This window comes from Archocentrus centrarchus, chromosome 3, assembly GCF_007364275.1.
Source record: "Archocentrus centrarchus isolate MPI-CPG fArcCen1 chromosome 3, fArcCen1, whole genome shotgun sequence".
Taxonomy (NCBI): domain Eukaryota; kingdom Metazoa; phylum Chordata; class Actinopteri; order Cichliformes; family Cichlidae; genus Archocentrus; species Archocentrus centrarchus.
The window spans coordinates 29,591,191-29,615,609 of record NC_044348.1 but is presented as its reverse complement, the minus strand read 5'-3'; the positions used below and the strand labels follow the sequence as shown (position 1 = coordinate 29,615,609).

The following is a 24,419-nucleotide window of genomic DNA, read 5'->3' as shown; positions in this document are numbered from 1 at the left end:
GATTGCCTTTGAAGACCAACATCAGAATGAAATCCAGAGCTCTCTCATTAAAGCATTAAACAGATTATAGCGGATGTTCGGTTATTGGAGACAGGGAGCAAATTTCGGAGTGTGAATATTAATTTTAAAGTCATATTTCATTAAGTGCTTTCTACCTCAGTTTGCGCGAGTTTAACTCCTATCATTTCCATGCATTACATCATACTGTCTGAAGGCAGACTAGTTCAGGAAAGCTGAAGATTACATTAAAATGCACTGACAGGAAATGCGGGAGATGTGAGGGGATTGTCGGGACGGACAGGGTGGAGACAAACCCTCTGTTCCCGCCCTGCTGTGAAAAGTTGTATTTAACAGGGCCAGCCTTGTTTAACAGAGAGCAAATTAACTGATTATCATGGATATTTCATAATTAAAACCGACACATCCAAAGACTTTACAGCTCATAGTGGTGCTGTTTCCGCCATCATATTTTACTCTATCTGGACCCAAACCAGGATTTCAAACTCTCAGTGGTCACCTATAAAGTTTCTTCACATTAACCCAGTAAAACAACAATGCCACTAATGTCCCAATAAGTAGCTATAACCCTGAATTCATGCAAAGGGTGATAGTTTAAAACACGTACTCTGAAGTAAAAGACCTTTAGTACTCCTTTAATGTTATGGACATTACTTGCATGAATATGTTTGCTGGAGTGTTTCTGGAAATAAGTTACAGTACCATATTTTTAGAACTTATAAAAAAGTCTTATGATTTTGCTCATGTCTTTCTGAGCCCCCTCCCTTTTTTTCCCTGTCTATACACACTCACCTTGCTATTACTGGGATGGACCCCCTTTTACTCTCAGAACTGCCTTAATTCTTCATGTCACAGATTCAACTAAGTGCTGGAAAACATTGCTCAGATTACAATGCTGCACTTTTACCCTTAAGGGGAAGTGATGGACTCAAATGCCACTCCACGTAAGCCTGAACTAACCATCAGCACAAAGTGCTGTGACCTTTAGTGAAGAAACCAAAATTGGAGGGGGGAAAAAAAAACAGTGGCTTAATATTATTAGTACACATCAGCAGCAGACTAACAATTTCCAAACTCTCACACAAGACAACCTCCACTTAGGCCACATTCCTGAGCGAGTGCAGGGTCAAAGTCTGGTTGGGGTGAGTCCAGGGTCACGGTGCCTACGGGACACTAGCTCTCAAGAGATCCCAACAGGGGAGCTGCACCACAACAACACCCCTAATTTAATTTCATTATCTCTGAAATCAGAGCATGTATACACTTTCAGTGATGCACTTGTGGAATTTCCTGGCTATCTGAGTGAATTATTTCCCTTTCGTAACAGCTGTGGAGCACTCTGTGACACTGAAAACTGATAAAGGACAAGGACACAGAACAAACACACCCACAGCTAAAATGTCCCCCCCTGCATATCTGAGGTGTTTCTGCATATTAATTATTTGGAATCAAAGTCAAACACTGGTGTAACCTCATGCCGTAACCTAGACTCATGACTGCACTCATTGCAAACATAACAGGAAAAAAATGGGGGTGAGAATGAATGGTTGAACTTTAAAAAATCCTAAGTGGTTGAACAATTTTGCCACTATGAAAGTCTAGAACGGTAAACAAAGTGAAAATGAAATCATCTGCTTTGCTGATTTCTGCCTGTGAGAATTAAAAAGGATTCACACATAAATCCTAAATCCATCTGTGAAACTCTTACTGGAGTTAACTGAGTCAGCTATGCCAGGTTCGGACTTGATAATATTATTTCTCTGGTAGCAAACCGATGGTTAAAAAAATTCCTGTCATGACTTGAACAGGACACATGTCAGACTGCACACTGCTCCAACAACTACAGCTGGAAATAAGCAGATGTAAGGGACAACTATGCTCTCAGTGATCGAGAAGAGGTTTGTCCTGCAGGTTCATTCTATACTAATCTACCTCCAATGGTTTATTATAGGACCCTCAAACTTAATTTGTATACCTTTTTATATTAGGATATTAAGTGGTCAGTATCACTGAAAAAGCACTATGAAAATGACAGTCCAAGTGTAAAAATGAAATAAATAGGTGTCCAAGTTCACACCTTTTTAAAAAAATGTTCATTTTTGTACATTAAGGTATAAAACTGTCATAAGAGACTCAAGGGTACAAGTAAGTTCACCCCTTTTCAAGGGTTAAGAGGAGTACCTTAAAGAGTACCACCGAGTGACAGGCCAACAGATACAAGGAGGTACTTTTCTCTGAGTGGAGAATGTGAGGAGACCATGGCGTCTGAAATGGTTTATGTGATATTAGCTGCTTTGTGTTCAGTAAAGCCTGAACAAGAAAGAAAGAAAAATAACAGTGACACGATTCATGAGTTGCACAAAAGCTGAGTATGTGACAGTATGGGCTGTCAATCCTGTACTGTATCGTACACTTGTGCAAATAAAAAAAACAAAAGCTCCATGCTGTTACTCAATGCCAGTGTGGTAACATGACAGAGAAGGTAATATTTTTATTTTTATATATATATATATATATATATATATATATATATAAAAGATGTCAGTCTTTTTAGGTGTTTGCAAGGGGCCCATGAAGCTGTGCCTGACTCCAATGATTGGTCTTGACAGATGTTTTACATCACGCTATATTTGTGGCAATATTATGCTGTCTGAACCCACGTTAGGCTTAGGAAACCTCCCACTTGGAGAAATATCCCCAATTCATTCAGTAACAGCTCCACATCTGCAAGGCTCTACAGATGAGAGACACATGTTATACAAAAAAAAAAAAAAATCTCACAACCATCGCCAGGGCAGAGTGAGATTGGAAAACTCCTGTAAAAAGTAACATTTTCATTCCATATAATAAAAACAATAATTAAGAGAGAAAGCCTTAAATCAATGAGTCAGTAAATACTGCTGTTACTAAAAATTATTTCATGCAACTCCAACAAGTGTTATTCGACAGAAATGAGGCATAGCAATGCTACATTCTCTTAATTCAACCTGCTGAAAGGGCAGCATGTAAAACCTCTAGGAAGTTTAAAAGCGATAAACCACAGGCTCTTAGCGTCTTCATCCAATGTTCATACCAAGTATTTGTTTCCTTTCTGCTCTGCATCAGAGCAGCGAACTTCCTTTTCTAATTATTTGGAATGACAACTATGAATAACTTGGACTGGCGTCTGTTGATGCAGTAATACTTCATAGATAGGAATGCTTCCTGTTATACTGAGAGTATGTTCATCAGTCTAAAATGTGTAGCTGAGTGTGAGAAGGTCTCAAAACTCACCTTTCTATTGACTTTTTTTGTGACTCAATTCATATTACAGTGTGATATACATGGTGTCTGTGCATTGATTTCTGTACTGCGTGACTTGCTGTGAATCTGCCTGAAAATCAATAAGCCTAGTTCTCTGCATTACACTGCTCACAGGTAGTGGACCGACATAATGTGGTGGTGGTGGTGTGTCTGTTCAGTCAAACAACTCCATTTTTTTTTGACCAATCCACCTCAAATCTCACATCACCATGTGTGTCTATTTTTACACACAATTATCGAGCTTCTCAATAACGAGAAAGGTTGATTCAAAAATGGTTTCAGGCTGTATTATCTCAAAAAAAAAAAATCTTCCTCCCTCGTTGTTATTTTTATTGGTTTCCCACAGAAGTGATCTACGGCTGAGCAATTACTAACATGACTTTTTGGCTTCGACTCTCTACCCAACGGCTAAACTGAAAATGCGTGATTTATTCATGCAGCTACATTGATTTACCTCCATTCCTTTAGCCCTACTAGCTGCAGCTACACTGCAGTTACTGTGTGTGTCAGTAAGACTGTCAGGATTTCAAATGCCGACATGTAAACATCAACCATAAATGTCCTTTGCTGGGATTTCCACACATGCTAAAAATCCTACAAGGTCTCATGAGTGAGGATGTGGTTATCACTTTACAGAGCAGCTGGGAAAATCTCTGAAGTGCTCTTTGTTAGTCATTAAAAACAGGAAGCTGAACTTCTCATGTGCCCATTTCACAACATGTCCATTTGGCATGGACGGGATGCAGCAAAATCAAACTGTAACTTTTGATTTTTAGCATTAACTGTATATAAAGATGGACAGTTATTCTGATGTCATCCACTGATTCATTAAGGCCCATTGTGAAGCCTCAAGTTGAAAGTTTGACATCCCCATCTTAGTGTTTTGAAACCATGTGTGACAAGTAAAGAGCAGGGAACATGGCGTGCTCATAGGCTAGCGACTTGTCAAAAACAAGGTAAACTACACTATGATTCATCAGCCTTTTTGGCTCTAATTAGGACCACAATTTACAAAATGAACATTTTGCTGCATTCAGTTAGAACTGAAACTAAAACCTGAGGCCATAAACTCATCATTGAAGTGCTAACTGCAGTCATGGATCAAACAAGAGCAAGAGCAGTTTTCTTAGACTTCTCATAGATCGCAGGAGTCACCCCCTGCTGGCAGGTTTCAGGCATATCTGCACTGGCTTCACTTTCAGCTACATCCATCTTTTATATACAGTATAAGAATATTGAATGGTAGAAGCATAGAAAGCGCACAGCACGATTAGAGTGATGATGATAATTTCAAGTTATTCTGAAGGAGAAAAATCACTAAACTCAAATCACACAGAAGAAAATCTTTCAAATCACTCTGACCTAATAGATCTAATTTCATTAGAAGACATTAAAATGTTTAACAGAGAGAGGATTTATAAACACTCTCGCCTTCACCTCTCTACCATCATGAAAGACAACAGCAGACGTGCTGTGAGTTGTAAGAAGGTCTGCACAGCCAGATTCATGAAACTTTAACCACTGCTCGGTGTGAAGTCAGTTTGACTTCTTAAGGAACAATATCAAGAAAATCTCTGTAGATATGAGTGGGTTACATGAAAAGTTAAACCAAACAAATGGAGGGTGAAACCTGTAACACAAGTAGAGACAATTTTTTTTTTGTTTGTGGCACGCGTTGCATCGCTTCCAAACACTTCCGAGCACAATCAATGGAGAGATTGCATTACTGCACATCAAGTAGGTTTATAGACCTGGCCATTATAGCAAATCCTGATTTACACCTACTCTAAAAAGAGACAATATAACAAAAGGCAGATGCAGAAGAGGGGATCGAGAGAAAGCTGTGATTCACAGGACTGTAAACAAAAACATGCACTCTGGTGCCCACTAGGAATGAATGACACAGCTAACTTCCTACCATGTGCAGACGGGGACATGTTACACTCCTCAAGAATTTCTGTCCTGGTGAACTTTGCATGCTCCTGTAGCTTTTCACACTTCTGAGGACAATGGGTGCTTTAAACTTAAAGTGAAACTTTAAAAAACTATACCCCAATCTCGTCAGCTGCAGCGTGCGTTCACAGTATAGGCGGAGTCAAAGGGAGGCTGCAGTACAGCATACACACAGTGTGCTGTTATCCACAAGTCAGCATGTGTGTGTCAGGCATGTGCATGACTACTGCCATTATAATTCTAGGCAGGTGATCGGACTTGACCCCCACCAACTATGTCTGGCCCGCCAGCCAAGATCGTGTGCCAAGTGTCTGGTGGTGCCCGACTCCCCACTGGCTGGTTAATGAAGGGCTTCGTGGGGGAGTCAGGGCGGGGAGGCAGTGGTGGTAGAGAGGGAGGGACAGCAAAGCAAAAGGGTGGTGTGGGCCTCACTCACTTTTGCTGCTTCAATTGCAAGCTTGTATCAGGCCAGCTGTTGATTCACAGCTCCTCTGCCACTATAACAAACAGAGGCCACACAAGGGCCGGCCGGCAGTGCAGAGCAGGCAGAGTGGGACACTGGCACGCAGCGCTGGGCCCCCCGAAAAGAAGGCCCAGCGATCAATTTCTCCACTGTCGCTACGGAAACAGAGCTGTCTCTATTGGACTCGATGTGAGGAGCTTCTGACTGCATTCTTCTCTCTCCCTCCCTTTTCTTTCTCTCCCCATCTCTATCTATTTCCACCCTCTTGTTTCTTTATCTCTCCTGCTCCCCTCCCCGCTGTCTTCCTCATTTCTCCCTCCTGTCTTCCATCCTCCTTCTTTAACCTGTTTCTCTGGAACAAATCAACAGCTGTCTGAGCCTCACTCTGAGCAAGTGCACTGGCTATAAAACAAGCTACTGTTCTTCGGCTGCAGCCATTTGTCTGGCTGCTAATTCAAAAGGTAGACAGCAACTTCCTCAGCGGGCATTCTGTGGCTGTGTTGCTGCTGGTCAACTAAATACATTTAGTGTCAAGGTTTTGCAGCATAATGCAACCACATGTCCAATTCTTAATATCGAGCTCCTTAAAAAGTCTAAATGGCAACGAGAGAGCCATTCTTTAAACTGCAGCTCTCACAGTGACCACAATCTACAACAAACTCAGACCACAGTGCTCTGAATGACCTGGCAGAACAGAAGGTTCCATTCAGCAATGTGCCACGCTCTGCAAATGTTAGCTCTGCCAAGACAGAAATTAGTATTGCCCTGCAAAACCCTCGCTTATCTGCCAGAGAGGGAGCTGTTAGTGGTGATATAGCTTTAGCTATAGACCTTGAAGAGATGGCAACCCTATAAATAAACCTGTCTGCACAGAAAAATACTGTTTTAATGAATGTTGAATTCTAGATTCAGTGGGCAGATGTCTGCCCTTTTAACACAGAGAGAGTGAGGTTTCATTGTAGCAATACCTCAACATGTTGTGGTATTGCTACCATGCTTTGCCCTTGGTCAAGATCGGACTGTCTGAGCTCCTGTGACCACATTTTGCAACCTTTAGACGCCAAAAGTTCATGACAAGTCAGAATCCCAATTAAATATCAAATTAAAAACTTCTCTTAATTACCTATAAGTTAATGCAAGACCTTTAATGATTCATATGTGCAATAAACAAGTAAAGGGTTGATGACATTCTGATTTTCTTCACTCTCAGGTGATCTGAAAGCCGCAGAGCCAAACCCTCATCCCCATTCACCACCAAAATCTAATATTTATACAAGAAGGATTGCAAACTAGGTAAATATATACTGGGACATACTATGGATATGCTAGATCACACAAGTTTACAGTACCTTATAATACTGCTATGAGATTATTATTCAATAGTTAAGTGTAAGTGAAACGTTAGTAGCTGCAGGATTCACAAATTTTAAAATGTTTTTAAAATTTCATGTGTGAAATTATCTGCAGGTTTTATGCCTCTGAAAATGAAATCACTGTGGCCTTATCAAGTACAAGATTTAGCGCCACTTTCTACAGATCTCAGCTGTGGAGACACTGACACAGCTGTTTTTAGGCAGGAAAATTATATTTGTGTTTCTTATGTCTTTAAAGCTTGGACGTATATGGGCAATAAAAATGAGTGATTCTGCAGCACAGATTTATGGTTCCAATTATTTTGTTTTTGCAGCAATGACCGATGATAATTTTGCATATTTCAAAAACAAACCTACCAAAGTATTCCTTTTTCATGTGCATCTCTAACTCCTTCTCCAGCTCCAAGGTGAGTGCCTCCAGCCTTTTCTCCGCCTGGCTTGGCCCACTCTCTCGACTGGGGGTCACCTGATAAGGTAGCTTAAACCTCTGGCCCGAGGAAGCCGTTTTTGAGGGCATGACATAACTATATGAGGAAGGTGACCCTGAAGGTATCTCCGCAGTCCCTCCCGTCTGGCCTGACTGCTGCTGGGGTTCAGGCACTGCCGTAAGCCCCTGGAGATGGATGCGATTCTGGACCCCGTTGGCGTCTCCAAGCTCCTGCAGCAGCGTATCCTCGTGTAAACTGGTTCCCAGCATGGATGACCTGGGGGAAGGCAGCTGCAGATCTGGATAGGTGCTCATAGACCCCCTGGAGCTGCGGGAACTTCTGGAGCTGTGGCTGGAGATGCTGGACCGGGGACTCACCACGCAGTTTGCACTGGTCCCCGGTCTAGTGCTCCCGTCCTGGCTGCAGATGCTAGAGCGAGGGCTCGCCAGCGGCGCTGAGTGCAAGACTACCCCCTCCAGATCTTGGCTAACCACGGGCCCGTACCGAGAGTCAGAGTAACTGGACCTCGGGCTGGTGGTGAAGGAGTACTGGCTCGCCGTGCTCGACCTGGGGCTGGTGTGCCTCTGGTCGTAGCCCATGCTGATGCCGCTGGTGCGGTTGCTGTTGGGCTTGCTGCAGCAGTCACAGCTGTTGAGGCTGGCCCGGGGACTGGAGTGTTTGCTCGTGTCGCTGGCGGTGCTTGCATAGCTGGATCGGGGACTGAGGACACTGTTGCCTTCACAGTGAACCAAACTAGACCTGGGGCTCGTGTACCTGTCCTGACTCGGTACCACCAAACTGGTACGCGGGCTGCTGCTGCTCGACCTCGGGCTGGCATGCTTGCTCTGCTCCTGAGAAGACAGAGAAGATGCCAGGCTGGAGCGAGGACTGGTGGCGTTATATCTCCCTTCGTGGCTGCTGGCGATGCAGACACTGTTGCACCTGTTGCCGGGCACAGCCACGGGTTTGTTGAGCGGCACGCCGTCAAAGGTGGAGCCGGTGCTGTACCTGTGGCCCTGCACCTCCACAGAGTACCTCCTGTGTCTCTCAGAAGTGCCCGTATAACAAGGCAAAGCCACTTCGGATTTGGTGCAACAGCCCTCCTCATTATAAACTGCGTCCCTCTGAGGGGCGCAAAAATCCACAGGAACGGTCCGGTTGCAATTCACCGGGCGCACGAGAGCCGCGTTGTACACTTTATTCCCAGACGTGAAATTCTCCACTGTGTGATGCTGCTGGTGAAGCACAGAGGTACCATTCATCGGCTTAGTTTTATGCTCAACCAGTGCCGGAGTCGAAAAGTCTAAATCGGGGTTAATCACCAAGTCTCTCCTCGCATCGTACATCCCGTCTTGGTACGCATCGTACAAAGAAAGGTCCTCCATCAGTTTGGTGGCCCGGAGTCCCAAATCTTCCTGGTAATGCTCCATGTTGTGCTCCCGAGGAGAGAAACAAGTTGAGAGTGCGCTCCGCTGCGCGAGCCAAACTATAGAGCACCGCGGAGCACTAATTGCGTTTCACATGGAAATCAAAACAAAACGCCGCCGTACAGCCGTCGCTCACTCACAGAATACCACAAACATGCCCGCAAACCTCCACCGAGAGCCGCATCGTCTTCTTCTGCTTCCCCCGCTTCGCCGAAAAAACAAACTCTTTCTCACAGTTTCAGCCGACAGGGATACGTTTGTCAACTTCAGTTTTTGTTAAGTTGAAAGGTCTTTACAGTCAACGGCGCGCTGCGCGGAGGAATTTCCCCTTGTTGGTTTTTCTTCTAGATTTCCCTTATGGCCACTGTGCAAGCAATCAAAGTAGGTTGGATAATCGTATATGCTGCAAACACCCTTTGCGTGCAAGCCTGAGCGCACAAAGAGTGCAAAAATCTCAATAAAATGCCGTTTTACGCAGGGAACTCGTTCGCCTGAAAGGAATGCGGGGAGGAAGACGGGATGCGCTGCGCCTCTCTGGAATGTGGTTAATGCCGCACAGAAACAATGATTGCGACCAACTCAGCAAGGGGCTGCCGGCTCTGAAGAGAATAGTTAAAGAGAGAAGGGGACGTCTGCATTCATCCCAGGCAGACTAAAATACCACACAAAGCACGCCTCACCTGGTCCGACTCATTTTACACCAGGAATAAGCTGCAGTGATTCGGTATTAACGGAGAGGAAGAGCATTTAAAACTCGATTTTTTTTTTTTTTTGAAGATGTAAATATATTCTCAGATAGCTAAAAATAAAGGGTAGGGCTAAATCATGCCTAAGTGGTTTATTTCACAATGGGCTACATAAAAACAGGATATTAGGATTTTAAATATAACGAAGCAATTTCAGAAAAATCATGAAAAGATGCAGGTCACGGTTAACGTAGCAATAAACATGTTATTGCGCTCTGCATTATAAACCAGTCTACATCGAAGATCTTTAACACTAATATATATATATATATATATATATATATATATATATATATATATATATATATATATATATATATATATATATATATATATGAGCGAGAGAAAACCTATTAAAAAATACTACTTATAACTTAGAATATTCTGTATATTTAAAGAAAGAGATGAAAAAATCAAACCCATAATGCAAATTTGACAGGTCAGGTTTTATTATTTTTTCCACAAAAACATCATTAAAACACTTATTTATCCAGTAATCATAGATCTGTTCCCTTATATATATTTTTTTTAAAAGAGAGGTAGCATTTAAAAATTAAACTAAATTATGAATCAAACATGTAACTTCTTAAAACTATGTTTTCAGACATTTGGTCTGTAGATGGCTGTTTTTTAAATGCCAGAAGCCTTTAAAAGAAAATGTGCACATGAATGAGAACATATTAAAATATGTAAACCCCCTATTGGATGAGTCAAGTCTTCATACAGTATGGATGATGTTTTGGGGAAAGTCAGAATGACAAGACTGCTTTACATTAACTGCCGACAACTGGCAGAAAAGAGAGAGCCACAGCCACAAAGGCCGAAACAAACAGGATGTCGAGCAGTAGTCGGCTGAGGAAGGAGCTCTGACATTTCCTCCCATGGCCTCTGCTTCTGAACCACTGTACAACCTCATCCAGGTTGTACTCCCGGGGCTCATAACTGAGCTCCGTCTCTGCTTTTGCCATGCTGAAGTAATGTGTCACGCCAGTTTTATACACCTCTGTACGCGTCAGCAGTGGCTGGAAGTTATAGAAGGGGCCGATGAGGTGGTGAATCATTTCTGTGAGGAAGGCAAAAAAGTAAATGAGGGAGATAGGAAGGCGCAGTGTGGGGAAAGGATAGCCCAGGCCTTCTACCAGAGGTCTGAAGAATTCAAAATTGTTGACAGGCCTGCCATCTGAGATGAAGTAGGCCTGGCCAGCAGCGCGGTGCTGTTTCTCTGGGGTCAGAGCCTCAGCAGCTAGCTCATGTGCCGACACCAGGTTGTCCACATGGACGAACTCCACCAGGCTGCTGGGTTTACCATAAACAAACCTGAAGATCCCCTTCTCTATATAGTCAACTATCCTGGGTAGGTGCCTCTGCTCTCCTGGCCCATAGATGCCCGCTGGACGCAGGGCGCAGGTCCTCAGCTGGCCCGAGCAGCCCTTCAGCACCGTGCCATTAGCTTTCAGAACTGCCATCTCAGCCAGGGACTTGGTTCTGGAGTAGTGGTCAGGGTGAAGATGGAGAGGTAGATAAGGGAGTTTTTCATCTCCGTTCTCTATTACCTGACCTCCGAACACCACATTGAAGGTGCTGGTGTAAATCAGCCTGGACACTCCGTGATCAGCACAGGCCTTCAGGATGTTCTGTGTGCCTTGAACGTTCACTGCCTCGATCAGCTGGCAGTTCAGCTGCTCCCTACCGGACATGCCGTAGGAGGCGATGTGGAATACACAATCCACACCTGTGATGGCTTTCTCCACGTCTGCATATTCACGTATATCACCCTGCACAAACACAATGTCCTCTGGGACTTCTTGGCTTGGAGGGATGATGTCAAACAGAATGACTGTGGCTCCTTTATTATACAGAGAGAGCGCAAGGCTGCGGGGACGAAAAAAAAAACAAAGAAGTCCTCCATTTTAACAAAAATAATGCGCACGGTAAACCAAGGACAAAAGTACAATAGATGCACATATTTCTACCTTCAAACCTACCATATAGAAAGTTCATCTTAAGATAACTGGTGCGACAACGCCACCTTGTGGTATTGCACTCATACTGCAGCGTTTAACCGCTTAAAAATAATTTTTAATGTGTACTAATAACATTAAAAAAAAAAAATTGTTCTTACCGATTACCAAAATAGCCACATCCTCCAGTTATTAAAAATATCTCTGTGCGTGCATTTCCCATTCCAAGTGGGTGAATCTGTGCGCAAAATTGAGAAAACGTTATTAAAGCTTAAAAATACCCATTAATCAAACTCATGCACGCAAAGTAATAAAAGCATTCACAATTGCTGCAGAATACGGTACGTAAACAGCGTCAGTTTACATAACAGAAATCAGAGCCTGCAGGTTCACTGACCTTTTCTACTTTAACTATTAAATCTCTCGCGAAGTTAGGTGTACGCCCCCCTGTGGTGAACGCCAATGTAGTTTAATGTAAATTCTAACTAATCAACACAGTACAACACTTAAACTGCCAGTACGAGTAAATGTGTATGCGAGGAATGCTTTAAACTATGCACAGAAGCAGCATGAGCACAGACAGCCTGCACGCTGAACTGGTAAAGCTTCACACATTCACCGGAGGCACCAACCTGAGCACGAGGCACACAGAAAACGAGTCAAACAGAAGTTCAACGTGACTCATTCAACACTCCACTGTAACGCTGGAGAACTCAAAGAGAGAGAGGGAGAGCCCCATCGACTTTTCTTCCTGAGTCTGGACTCTGTGATTTGTTAAACACGCGGACACAGGAAATCCGGTGAAACTATCTTCATATAGCGAAGCATCGGCAAATTGTAAAGTAGTTGTAATTGAAAATAAGCCTAATACATATTTATATTTTTTTAAAACTTGGATATTGTCGTATTTCGAAGCTCAGATTTAGAACCTATCATAGCACAAAGTTTAATGTGGACTAACGGTACAGGTCTCACGCTTTTGTTTTGAAAGCGCATAAAGACGTCCGGTATTGGCTTAAAACTGGCTGCAATTAAACAGGAGGAGCAGCAGGAGGCGCTCGCCAGTGAGGGGTGAATGTAGCTAAACGGCAAAATAAATATTTATAAATGATTCTAGAAAAAGGCCAAATAAAATGTCGTTAATTTGCCCGAACTAAAATTGAAAAAATTATTTATGTCCCCTTTTTTTGCCCATAAAATGCAGTCATTTATTTCCCTCTGGGATCAATAAAACTATTTCTTATTCACGGCAGGACATACCCCTTTGACGGTACCCGTTCACACAAGCTAACGATACGTTAAAAGTGTTCGTTGAAGCACGACAGAAACCTGGCTGTGTGTATATGAAGCTGCTGGTAGTGATGTGAAGGTGGTTGCTATCAGGATGCTGCTGTTAGAAACTCGCCTGCTGCGGCTTCTGGCTTCATGCCTGAAATCAAAATGGCACTTGCCGTAAAGTGACTCATTGTGCTGTGTCGTCCCTTATATTTACAGGAAGGCATTTTTGCTGAAGTCAAATCCCTTAAAAAAATATAAAAAATTAAACTATTATAGAGTTCCTGAACCACTTCTACCAAAAACATCATGATAATTGCCAGAAAAAAAAAGTTTAACCTACGAAATTTACTGGGAGTGGAGTTGTCTATTAGAACGAAAAAAGGAGCGAACTATTGCCCGAAATTGACTATACAGTCTTTGTCCCCAAATTACAACGATAATTTAATCAGTAGTTATGTTAGGGGGGAAAAGAAATAAATTAAATAAATAAATAAAGATTAGTTGTCCCTCTAGTGGTGATTCAACTGCAAGCCTCTGAAAGTTAAACGCGACGACGTCATTTTTTACTATCAGTTTCCATCTGAAAGAACAACACAGCTGCGGGTTAGTTCACAGTCCAAAGGTAAGTGGCTGTGTTATGTAAGATGATCAGTGAAGTAAAAAGTGCACTAAACTCTTAACGGGAACCGCCCGCAATAGTGAAGCACCGCCGCCGCGCTTTAAGTTTTCTAAAGCATGCGTATATGTCGATGATCTCGGTAACAAATATTTAGGGTATACGTTTACAGGGACACAGATCAACGTTTGTCGAACTTGCCTTTCTCTTTTTACATGATTTACTCACACGAAAAACATGCGTAAAGTTGAGCAGGGCTGCGCATATCTGTAAAAAAAAAACGTACCACCCTTGCCAAGTGTGATAAAACAGGAAGATGCGCTACACGAGCAATTTTAGGTCAAATTGTTCAAAATAAGAATAACTTTACAACATGTTTAGGAGTTGGCTTTGCAGATATGAGTGCAACTTTTAACCTGATGGAGGACTGATCCTTAAATGCAGTGTAATCTTATACAGTATAAACTCTATCCTGTGTCTTATGTATGAATTATTAGGTATCCTGTCATAACCTGCATTTTACAAACAGGATGAATTTGGACGAGTACTTCAAAAGGATTGGTTTCAGTGGCCCCTATGATAAACTGGATCTTGCAACACTGAAGCTGATCCACAGACAGCACATCATGTCCATCCCATTCGAGAACCTCAGCATCCACTGTGGCGAGAGAATCACTATGGACCTTGAGGTCATCTTCAATAAGGTGGTGAGGAGCAGCCGTGGAGGTTGGTGCCTTGAGAACAACTCCCTGTTTGGCTGGGTGCTGAGACAAATGGGTTTCAGTACGACAACACTGAGCTCCAGAGTTTTCAATAGTTTCCTCAATGATTTTGGCCCTCTTGACTCTCATCTCATCAACAAGGTCATCATTGACAGGAAGGCTTATATAACAGATGTAAGCTTTGGGGTGTCATCACAAGTGCGAGAGCCTCTGGAGCTCATCTCTGGAAAGGACCAGCCTCAGGCAGTGGGTGTCTTTCGCCTCATGGACAAGGGGGACATGTGGGTGCTGGAGAAGACTTGCAGAAAACCAGAGGTCGTTAATCTGGAATTTGCTGAATCAAGTCTGGTGGGCAGGAAGGAAACAAAGCAGATCTACTGCTTCACTTTGGAGCCTCGCGAGGTTGATCATTTCATAGATAAATGTCACAAGCTCCAGACGGACCCCGCCTCACTGTTCACCAACAAGTCCATCTGCTCTTTGCAGACTCCCACAGGATTCAGAGCCCTGATTGGCTGGACCTACAGTGAGGTCACCTTCAAACCTGAGGAAGGTGTTGATGTCTTTGACATGAGGGACATATCAGATGATGAGATAGAGGAAATTTTGATGAAAAAGTTCAACATAAAGCTGCAGAACAAACTAAAGCTCATGAGCAACAAATCCTGGTACACGCTTTGAAAAAAAAGCCCTCACATATCAGGTTTTTATGTTGAAGTAGCAAAAAATGTATTTGAAACACTAACAGCTCTTTGAATTAAATAAATGAACATTAGCCACTACAGATCCATTCTTCCTGGGGTCCACACACATAATCATTACATAATTACAAGTATAAGGCAAATAAACCATAATGTGCAAATTAAATATTACAGAATCAAGGGATAGTTCAGGGTCACCTGAGCTAGTCCTAAATCTAAGCTACCTTTATATATATATATATATATATATATATATATATATATATATATATATATATATATATATATATATATATAGGATGAAGGAAAATCATTCCATGTTTTTAACTATCTTGAATAAGCTTGTGTGTTTTAGTTTTTAAGATATATTTGTACATCTACTCACTCATATATCATAATGCCTAAAGTATGATAACTTATTTCATTTACAGTATTTATCCTCAACCTTGTAAAATGGCAAAAGGCGAAAACTGATGTCCATGACGTGCAAACCTGACCACATCCTGACAAAAAAAAAAATCACAATATATTGCTAAAAAAGGGAAAAAGTCCGCACACTCTTTGTCTCCAATTTAATAATAATTTCAGTTATCGCACAACATTCTTACAAAGGCAACATTTTGATCCCAAATTGAAGAAAGAAGATTCTGTGTGCAGAATTTTTCAAAAATATATTACCTGTATATCTGTTCACCATCGTGAAGCTATCATGCTTATACATGATAACTGGGTCCTTTATATTATTTATTCTGAAACATTGCTAAACCTCTAAACCTACCGGAGGAGCGCGCTGAGGTTCATGATGACAGAGAATGGTGAAGTATTAAGTAGTGTGAGGTCATTACAGCAGCATCAGTTAATACAATCATGTTTGTATATTAAATATGTCCTCCAGGCCTACCTGACTGACACTCACATCCTCCTCTTAACCCCGCAAAGCCAGCTCCTAGTATAGATCAACAAGTGTTAGATTGCATAACCTAAACTAATGTTTAACTGTCTTGAATGGACAACTGCTGTTTGAGTTTTATATTAAACCTGGTTTGTTGTTTTATTCTGTTTTCTGTGTCACGGTCTCTTGCTTTTATAAACATGATGTCATGACTGCTTATTCTCTTTAAAAAAGAGGAGGCATCATATGTTATTCTGAGGGAGGGTCCTATAATGGGCATCAAAATAAACCTTTTTCAGCAAAAGAAAAAATATATTTCTGATGGGTTTTTTTCTATCAATAAGAACTTTTATCAGCCTGGCAGCTGCTTTAAAAACGATCGGGCTCTGTCACCATGTGCTGGGTTTTGCACAATAAAAGTGACCACGTACCCTAATAGATAATTGTGCTTGTAATATTGCCTCTTTTTATAGCAAACCTTATGCAAAACCAACAGTAAGACTAACTAGAAAAGAACTAGAGCAAATATTCTGTTATAAGACCAACTTAAAGTGAAACTATTTTGACAAGAAATCACTGAGATGTGAATACTAATATAGAGTTTAACTACATCACAGGTATATAACACACATTCTCAAGCATGCCATATAAGGCAATAGTTGAAAAACCTTTGTATACGAATACGAAGAATACCTGTATTAGTCCCACAATGGGGAAATTACAGTTAACAGAACACCCATCCAAGAAATACAAACAGAGACAAACACAAACAGGGGGGGCAGGTGTCTGAGGTCATGCAGCCATTTTACCGGCGCTACCTTTAGCAGGAAAACAGAAAGAGATACACTGGGATAGGTAGGTTCAAAAAAATCATCTCGTACTGTGTTCATTATGAACACCGTTAAAAAAAATGCGTCTGTCTCCACCGAGAACAGGAAAATGTATGTATTAATTACTGCCTGTGCAGTGGCTTATTTCATCTTTACAAATGTGTGTATATATATTATAATTTTGAGGGCACTGCTGCGGGAACTCTTAACAGCCACATGCATGAAAGTACTTATTTTCATGTGTGTACGCATTGTGTACTCTTTATTTCTTTCAGTGAAGCAGCAGACGTGAACCAACTCTGTCACTGGTTAACTCGTGATCAATCTCAAGTGCACCACATAAGGCAATAGTTGCGAAACCTCTGAGCATATTATTTATTGTCTGTGGACTGGACTTTTCTCTTTTGAGGTGAGGAATGCCTTTTTTCTTCTTTCCTAATGTATATATGTTATAAATTTAAGGGTGCTGCTGCAGGAACTTTAAAAGCTACATGCATGAAAGTCTATAAATATTTATTTTCATGTGTGTATGTGTGTACTCTTTCCTTATTTCTCTCAGCGAAGTAGCTGCTGTGCACCAGCTCTATCACTGATTAACTCAGATTGTCAGGATTTAACTGACAAGAAGGATGTCATATTGTAGCCCCTTAACTGGCAAGGGCCCGGTGACGGGCCGTTTGTAGTCCCTTTTATATGGCAGGCTAGACCCTCCCATTTTTATTGACACGTCATTCGGCCAATCATGTAACTGGCTGCACCAAATCACCTGACAAAGCTACGTGACGCCCTCTGAGTATTATTGGCTCTGGGAAACCCATTTCTTAACATGATTGGCCGAATGAGGTGTCAGTCAAAATGGGCGGGTCTAGCCTGCCATATAAATGCACTTCATTCGGCCCGCGGACCAGACGCAGCCGATTAATAGGCTATGAAATGGGTTGTTCAGAGCCAATAATAACCAGAGGGTGTTATGTAGTTGTTTCAGGTGATTTTATTTGCTGCCAGTTAAGGGGTTAATGTCAGATCAAGGTACAACTGAGTTTGTCGTGGCACGATTTTACTGACACGAAAAATTTGCATAAAGTTTTGCAGGGCTGCACATTTCATATCTGTACAAAACATGCCACCCCTGCAAAGTGTGATAAAACAGGAAGGTGTGTTACATGAGCAATTTTGGCTCCAATTACAGCAAATTTTTCAAAATAAGAACTACTTTACAAAACGTTGAGGAGTTGGCTTTAAGTTTAAGTGCAACTTTTAACCTGATGGAGGACTGATCCTTAAACTCAGTGTAATCTTGATAAGTGTTCAATTTTTTTTGTGAAGGAAGACATACAGAATACAGTATAAACTCTATCCTCTATCTTGTGTATAGATTATTATGCATCCTATCATTTTTACAAACAGGATACATTTGGATGAATGCATTTACAAGTGTTGTTTTGATTGATGTATGCTTACTTCAGATAAATTTTATGTCACCATTTGATTCATCAAAAGAAGTTATGTTTTATTGTGTCTCACTCTGGGGCTGTTTGCCTGGCAGGTTAGGGGGCAGCCTGTACAGGTGCATGTCATAAATCAAAGGACTTGGCACTTTTCAAGAACTACCCAGGTTAAGGTTAGGGAAAGTTAGGGATTTTCCATAATGTAATCTTTTTTTCTCACAGAGGTGAGGGGGGTGGGAGAAGTGCCAAAGAAATGCTGAGTAAGCATCACATGTAGGCACATGAGAGAAAAAAATGATTGTCACTGCATGAGTCACAATTACAGTGCAACAAAATGCAGATTGCACCTAACCAGATGTGCTTGAGTGGTGATTAAAAACAAAGAGCATATGATGTCAGGAGCAGTATATGTACAGAAGCATAATAATATATATACAGAGTGCAGTAAAATGCTCAGTCTGAGGGGTTTAGACGTGCAAAGTAGAAGTAGTTCAAATATCAAGAAGGGCTGGATAAATTTAATAGTATAAAAGTAAAAGTAAAACTGTCAAAGTTCAGGCCACTTCCATGAAGTGTAAGATTTTAAATCGAGGCAAGTAAACATATTCAAGGTATAGAATTAGTCTTAAAAAACATTTCGGCCAAAATTGTGAAGTGATTGGTGCTAAAGGTTACTTTGAAACACAACTACAAAGATCAGGAGCTATGACATAATAAAAAAGGGAGTGATTATACAACCCTTTGAGTAATAAATAGAGGCTCTCAGAAGCCCCATGAGCTTTTTCCTCGACCTGCTACTATCACCTGTTGATCTGCTTAAGGTTGGAACCCCTGAGGGAGCTTCACTTTTTTTCCTCTATCTTTTTGTGCTTTGTTGAACTCTTTGTTCAGTAAAACAATTGGCAGCGGTTCTGCTGTTTTTTTTCTTTTTCATGAATCTTTTCCTCAAAGTGTTCTGATTGGAACTAAAAAAAAACCTGGGAAGATAGCTTATCAACCTTAAAAGGGAGGATTTATCTCGTTAATGTTACATACCCTCCAAATCCGAATCAAGCGAGCTAAGATTAAACATTTCTGCTCTGACTTTCTTGTAGCAGATTATTTTCTGTTTTAAACAAAAGTGCTAAAACGAATGATTTGTGCTGATTGCAACATGAAATCGCCCGCGTCCGCATCAGACTGAATTAAAAGAATCTGCACGAATTCCTTTTAAAACTTTGATGGCAAGAGATGGATTTGCTGAATAGAAAATTAACCCACGTGATGTTCTGCATTTTACAGGCAAGATGAATCTGGACGAGTACTTCAAAAGGATTGGTTTCAGTGGCTCATATGATAAACCGGATCTTGCGACACTGAAGCTGATCCACAGACAGCACATCATGTGCATCCCATTTGAGAACCTCAGCATCCACTGTGGTGAGAGGATCACCATGGACCTTGAGGTCATCTTTAATAAGATAGTGAGGAGAAACCGTGGCGGTTGGTGCTTTGAGAACAACTCCCTGTTTGGCTGGGTGCTGAGACAAATGGGCTATGACACCACAACCTTGGGCTCCAGAGTTTTCAACATTACCAGTGACGAATTTAATCTTAAAGAAAAACATCTGATTAACAAGGTAGTCATTGATGGGAAGACCTATATAGCAGATGTAAGTTTTGGTGTGTCATTGCAAATCTGGGAGCCTCTGGAGCTCATCTCTGGAAAGGACCAGCCTCAGATGTCTGGTGTCTTTCGCCTCATAGACAAGGGGGACATGTGGGTGCTGGAGAAGACCGGCAGAAAACCAGAGGTCGTTAATTCAGAATTTGCTAAATCAAGACTGTTAAACAGGAAGGAAACAAAGCAGATCTACTGCTTCACCCTGCAGCCTCGCGAACCACATCATTTCTCTCAGGCAAACAACCTCCTCCAGACGGACCCCGCCTCACTGTTCATCAACAAGTCCATCTGCTCTTTGCAGACTCCCACGGGATTCAGAGCCCTGATTGGCTGGACCTACAGTGAGGTCACCTTCAAACCAGAGGAAGGTGTTGATGTCTTTGACATGAGAAATGTAAAAGATGATGAACTAGAGGAAATCCTGAGGGAAAAGTTCAATGTGAAGCTACCGAACAAACTTCAGGCTGTAAACAAAAAAGAATGCTACACACTTTAGGAAATTAAACAGCACATAGCCTGCGTTGAGGAAGCTCTGAAACAGCAGCATGTATGAAGCTCGCTGGATTTCTGAATTTTTAAAATATGATAGTGTTGAATGTGACGTTTTGTGTGATATAAATGATGCATTTCTATGACTAAAAGAAGTAAACACCCTTTCAATGTGTTATTTTATTTTGGTCACACACATTTTTGTGCTGGTCCAGATATGGAAAGATTTGATTCACCACATAAACAGATCAGTACCAAGATTAAACTTTGAGTTATTAAATATCACCGTGAAACTAAATTTGTCTGGAAATGATTACCTGTCACTTTAAACACAGTTCTTTGTCAAAAATGTGAACGTTAATCTTCCTGTGGTAAGTGGTACGATAACCCCACCTTGTGGTATTGTAGGCATGGTGCTGCGTTTAACTACATTAAAACCATTTTCAGTGTCTAACATTAATTTGTTCTAATTAAGTTCTCCGTTAGTAAAACGCCTCGTCCATTTTCCAGTCCAAGGTTTATCTGTAAGTTTATACAGTATTAAGGTAAATTTAGAAAACAGTATTAATAAGGTTTACAAATACATACAAAAATTAAACCGATGCGCCAGATGGGCTAAACTTTTTTTTTTTTTTTTTTTTTTTTTTTTAAAGATTACCTCTGTTTGTGGTAAACCTATACATTATTTTCCTTTTCACAAATACAGCATGGGTAGTGTACTCGAATTGAATTCCATATGTTTATCAGCTGGTTGCAGCTTCATGCCTGAAAAAAAAATGCGACATGCCAAACCGACTTTTCAGAAAGGTACTTCACTGCATTCTCAACCTGTAAAAAAATTTTTTTAAAAATACGTTAGTACAGAGAGTCCACAGTTCAAAGTTTGGAATAAAAGTAAAGTAGATAATTTTACCTTAATCCGTGATTCCCAATATGGACTTTAGGTCTACAGTCTTTGTGCTCTAATTGGTACAAATATACTCCTAAAAAAAAATTAAAGGTACATTTGAAAACACATCAGATCTCAATGGGGGAAATCATGGTGGATATCTATACTAATATGGACGGGCTGAATTCAAAGCCGCCCCGAAAAAAAAATGTGGCAGGCTAGTCGAAAATTAATTCATCTCAAAATGCTACTCGGTAGTTTGTATGGCCTCCACGTGCTTGTATGCATGCCTGACAGCGTCGGGAAATACTCCTAATAAGACTACAAGTGGTATCCTGGGGGATCTCCTCCCAGATCTGGACCAGGACATCACTGAGCTTCTGAACAGTCAGAGGTGCAACCTGGCGGCCTCGGATGTCCCAGAAGATTTCGGTCAGTCAAAGGTATCAATTCCTTCATCCTCCAGGCCTGCACCTGTTGTCAATGTCATTAACACCAAAGCAGCTGAAACAGATGAACAACCCCCCTCTGCTACTTACCTGACTAGTACAATATCCCAGAAGTTTAATTGACTTGATGCTATAATATGATTAAAAAGTGTGCCTTTAATTTTTGAGAAGTGTATAATTTATTCTGTAGTTGTGCAAGAGGGGAAATGTGAATATTAACAAAAATATAATAAGTTGCATTTCCGTAAATCGTTGATTACTAGTGCCTCTAGTGGTGATAACTGAGCTCTTTATAACTGCAGCTGAGAATGGACAGCTACACCGCAATTAGTCATCAGCTACCAACTAGAACAGCACGCAGCTGCAGGTTACGTCACAGACCAGAGGTAAGGGGTCGTCTTAAGGTTCGGCACGATGGGCCAATTAATTATAGGGTACAAGAAACTATTGCACTTAAAAAAAAAAGGATGGTGACCATGCAAGAACTTTCTGATACATGTAGTTTTTTTTGGGGGGGGGGGGGTTGCTTGGTTTTAAGGCCTGCCACTTCTTTGTCCTCCACTTGTCCAGTTTCCGCAATTTTATTTCATTTTTTTTTTAAGGATACACTGTACAACATGCTGAGATATGTCAAGTTGATGGCTAATAGCACTCTGGGAGTTATCGTGTTGGTGCAAAAAAAAAAGCCATATCTCTGGCTTTTTTTGTACATTCAACTTAAGAAATTGTAACAGGCTGCTAGTAGCAAAGTGCTTTAAGGCACATTTTCAAATTGGTTCCTTAAGTTGTCTGTGTAGACATAAAACTGGTTCTTCCCTTGAATTAGTTTTTATGCTTGAATGATTCAAAAGTCAGTGTTAAGTGGTTCAACAACAAAAAAAACTCTGAAAATGGTCAAGTACAAGGACTGGGCTGAAATTATTGAAAAAGGAGCCAATATCCAAATAGAAACTTTGAAAGCCCTTTAGTGCCTTTAGTGCCTGGAGCACTATTGCTCAAGATCATGTTTAAAAATTGCAAGAAAGTCTGACTCCTTGGAAGTGAAATATAAAGGAATGAGTGCTGGCTCAAGACTTTTGCACAGTACTGTAAAGCATATAGCCTAAAAATGCAGTCTTGAATATTTTATGCATATGTTTGATTTGTCAGTTAATGAACCTACTCAGGTTTCTGATACTTGCTCATGTGTTGTAGATCTCACTGTTTGCTCTGACTCAAGTGGAGTCACACAAAGGGGGAGGGGGAGGGGGGGTAACTGCAAAAATAACTGATATTGTCTATTGTACTTTGAAAGTAACAAAGGTATTTTTAATAAACATGTTACACCGGTTAGACCAATGAGACATTTTGATGCTACTGTTTATGGCCATATGTAGTCTAAGATTTGTGTAATGTGATGGAGGATGTTAATATAGCATGGCAGAATTAGTCACAGATACTATTGCACCAGTAAAAACTAGTAAATAGTAGTTTGTACAGTGGTGATGATTTAATTGACCTTCCAAAGACTTGTAATGTGTTCTGTCCTGGAAGCAAAATTAGACTTCAACTATGTCACTGAAATTATGTGCATCACAGGGTAAACTGACACTGGCTATAGAAACAAGGTAAGATTAAACATGTTTGCTCCAAAGAACATTAATCTGTGATGTCTTTCATTTTACAGGCAAGATGAATTTGGATGAATACTTCAAAAGGATTGACTTCCATGGCTCCCGTGATAAACCAGATCTTGCAACACTGAAGCAAATCCACTGGCAGCATATCATGTCCATCCCGTTTGAGAACCTCAGCATCCACTGTGGTGAGAAGATCATCATTGACCTCGAGGTCATCTTTAATAAAGTGGTGAGGAGCAGCCGTGGAGGTTGGTGCTTTGAGAGCAACTACCTGTTTAACTGGGTCCTGAAACAAATGGGCTATGACCCCACAATCTTGGGCTCCAGAGTTTTTGACAATAACAGTGATGCATTTGAGTCCACAGAAGTCCATCTGATTAACAAGGTCATCATTGATGGAAAGGCCTATATAGCAGATGTAAGTTTTGGATTATCAGGTCAAATCTGGGAGCCCTTGGAGCTCATCTCTGGAAAGGACCAGCCTCAGGCAGGAGGTGTTTTTCGCTTAATAGACAAGGGGGACATGTGGATGCTGGAGAAGACCGGCAGAACAACTCAGGTTCCTAATCCAGAATTTGCCAATTCAAGTCTGTTAAACAGGAAGGAAACACGGCTGATCTACGGCTTCACCCTGGAGCCTCGCGAGGTAGATAACTTCTTAGAGGCAAACCACACCCTCCAGACAGACCCCGCCTCACTGTTCACCAACAAATCCATCTGCTCTTTGCAGACTCCCACAGGATTCAGAGTCCTGATTGGCTTGCTCTACAATGAAGTCACCTTCAAACCTGAGGAAGGTGTTGATACGTTTGACATCAGAAACATAACAGATGATGAACTAGAGGAAATTCTGAGGGAAAAGTTTAACATAAAGCTGCAGAACAAACTTAAGGCTGTAAACAAAAAAGTATTCCTTGAGTTCTAGAAAATTATCCATTACATGGCCTGCTTGAAGACAGTGGCATGGATGAAGCTCATCTGGTTATTTGAACAATTCAGTGGTGTTGAATGTTGTGTTTTTGTATAATATGATCCACTTATATGGAAATAAAGAGGTGACTGCATCCTTTCAGTGTTTTTATTTTATTCACAAACTTCTGCAGGTCTGGTGTTTTGAAGAAAAGATTTAAATAAAATACTAAACAATTTAT

The 24,419-nt window shown here is 41.2% G+C and overlaps 4 protein-coding genes across 10 annotated transcripts in view; 2 read left to right on the top strand and 2 right to left on the bottom strand.

Moving 5' to 3' along the window:
- The window catches only part of wtip (WT1 interacting protein), a 36,008-nt gene extending 26,694 nt beyond the window's left edge, over window positions 1–9,314 (bottom strand). The window contains exon 1 of the mRNA XM_030726280.1: window positions 7,468–9,314. Coding sequence (XP_030582140.1) covers window positions 7,468–8,968 — 1,501 coding nt within the window. The 5' untranslated portion in view covers window positions 8,969–9,314. The remainder of the gene's footprint in view (window positions 1–7,467) is intronic.
- Window positions 9,315–10,196: 882 nt separating this feature from the next.
- sdr42e1 (short chain dehydrogenase/reductase family 42E, member 1) lies at window positions 10,197–12,442 on the bottom strand. Of its 3 annotated transcripts, XM_030726345.1 has the most exons (4): window positions 12,305–12,379; window positions 12,070–12,119; window positions 11,834–11,910; window positions 10,198–11,583 (listed from the first exon to the last, which is right to left on the bottom strand). In XM_030726345.1, the coding sequence occupies exons 3-4, from the start codon at window positions 11,893–11,895 to the stop codon at window positions 10,485–10,487; spliced, it is 1,161 nt and encodes a 386-aa protein (XP_030582205.1). In that variant the 5' UTR covers window positions 11,896–11,910; window positions 12,070–12,119; window positions 12,305–12,379; the 3' UTR covers window positions 10,198–10,484. The 3 variants fall into 3 exon arrangements, with proteins under 3 accessions (XP_030582206.1, XP_030582205.1, XP_030582204.1); XM_030726344.1 differs by lacking the exon at window positions 12,070–12,119 and having other exon boundaries at window positions 10,199–11,583; window positions 12,305–12,442; XM_030726346.1 differs by lacking the exons at window positions 11,834–11,910; window positions 12,070–12,119 and having other exon boundaries at window positions 10,197–11,583; window positions 12,305–12,372.
- Window positions 12,443–13,340: 898 nt separating this feature from the next.
- On the top strand, window positions 13,341–20,584 carry LOC115778286 (arylamine N-acetyltransferase, pineal gland isozyme NAT-10-like). Of its 5 annotated transcripts, none has more exons than XM_030726347.1 (3): window positions 13,341–13,572; window positions 16,987–17,120; window positions 19,441–20,579. In XM_030726347.1, the coding sequence occupies exon 3, from the start codon at window positions 19,446–19,448 to the stop codon at window positions 20,316–20,318; it is 873 nt and encodes a 290-aa protein (XP_030582207.1). In that variant the 5' UTR covers window positions 13,341–13,572; window positions 16,987–17,120; window positions 19,441–19,445; the 3' UTR covers window positions 20,319–20,579. The 5 variants fall into 5 exon arrangements, with proteins under 5 accessions (XP_030582207.1, XP_030582211.1, XP_030582209.1 ...); XM_030726349.1 differs by lacking the exon at window positions 13,341–13,572 and adding an exon at window positions 16,698–16,736; XM_030726348.1 differs by lacking the exon at window positions 13,341–13,572 and adding an exon at window positions 16,722–16,822.
- A 1,383-nt stretch (window positions 20,585–21,967) lies between these two features.
- LOC115777407 (arylamine N-acetyltransferase, pineal gland isozyme NAT-10-like) lies at window positions 21,968–24,235 on the top strand. Its single transcript, XM_030725320.1, has 2 exons — window positions 21,968–22,035; window positions 23,316–24,235. The coding sequence occupies exon 2, from the start codon at window positions 23,321–23,323 to the stop codon at window positions 24,191–24,193; it is 873 nt and encodes a 290-aa protein (XP_030581180.1). The 5' UTR covers window positions 21,968–22,035; window positions 23,316–23,320; the 3' UTR covers window positions 24,194–24,235.
- The last annotated feature ends 184 nt before the right edge of the window (window positions 24,236–24,419 follow it).

Coding starts and splice junctions, on each gene's coding strand:
- sdr42e1 (XM_030726344.1), bottom strand. CDS start 11,895: ATGGGAAATGCACGCACAGAGATATTTTTAATAACTGGAGGATGTGGC. Junction 11,584..11,833: donor TGTGGCTATTTTGGTAATCG/GTAAGAACAATT, acceptor TCGTCCCCGCAG/CCTTGCGCTCTCTCTGTATA.
- LOC115778286 (XM_030726352.1), top strand. CDS start 19,446: ATGAATCTGGACGAGTACTTCAAAAGGATTGGTTTCAGTGGCTCATAT.
- LOC115777407 (XM_030725320.1), top strand. CDS start 23,321: ATGAATTTGGATGAATACTTCAAAAGGATTGACTTCCATGGCTCCCGT.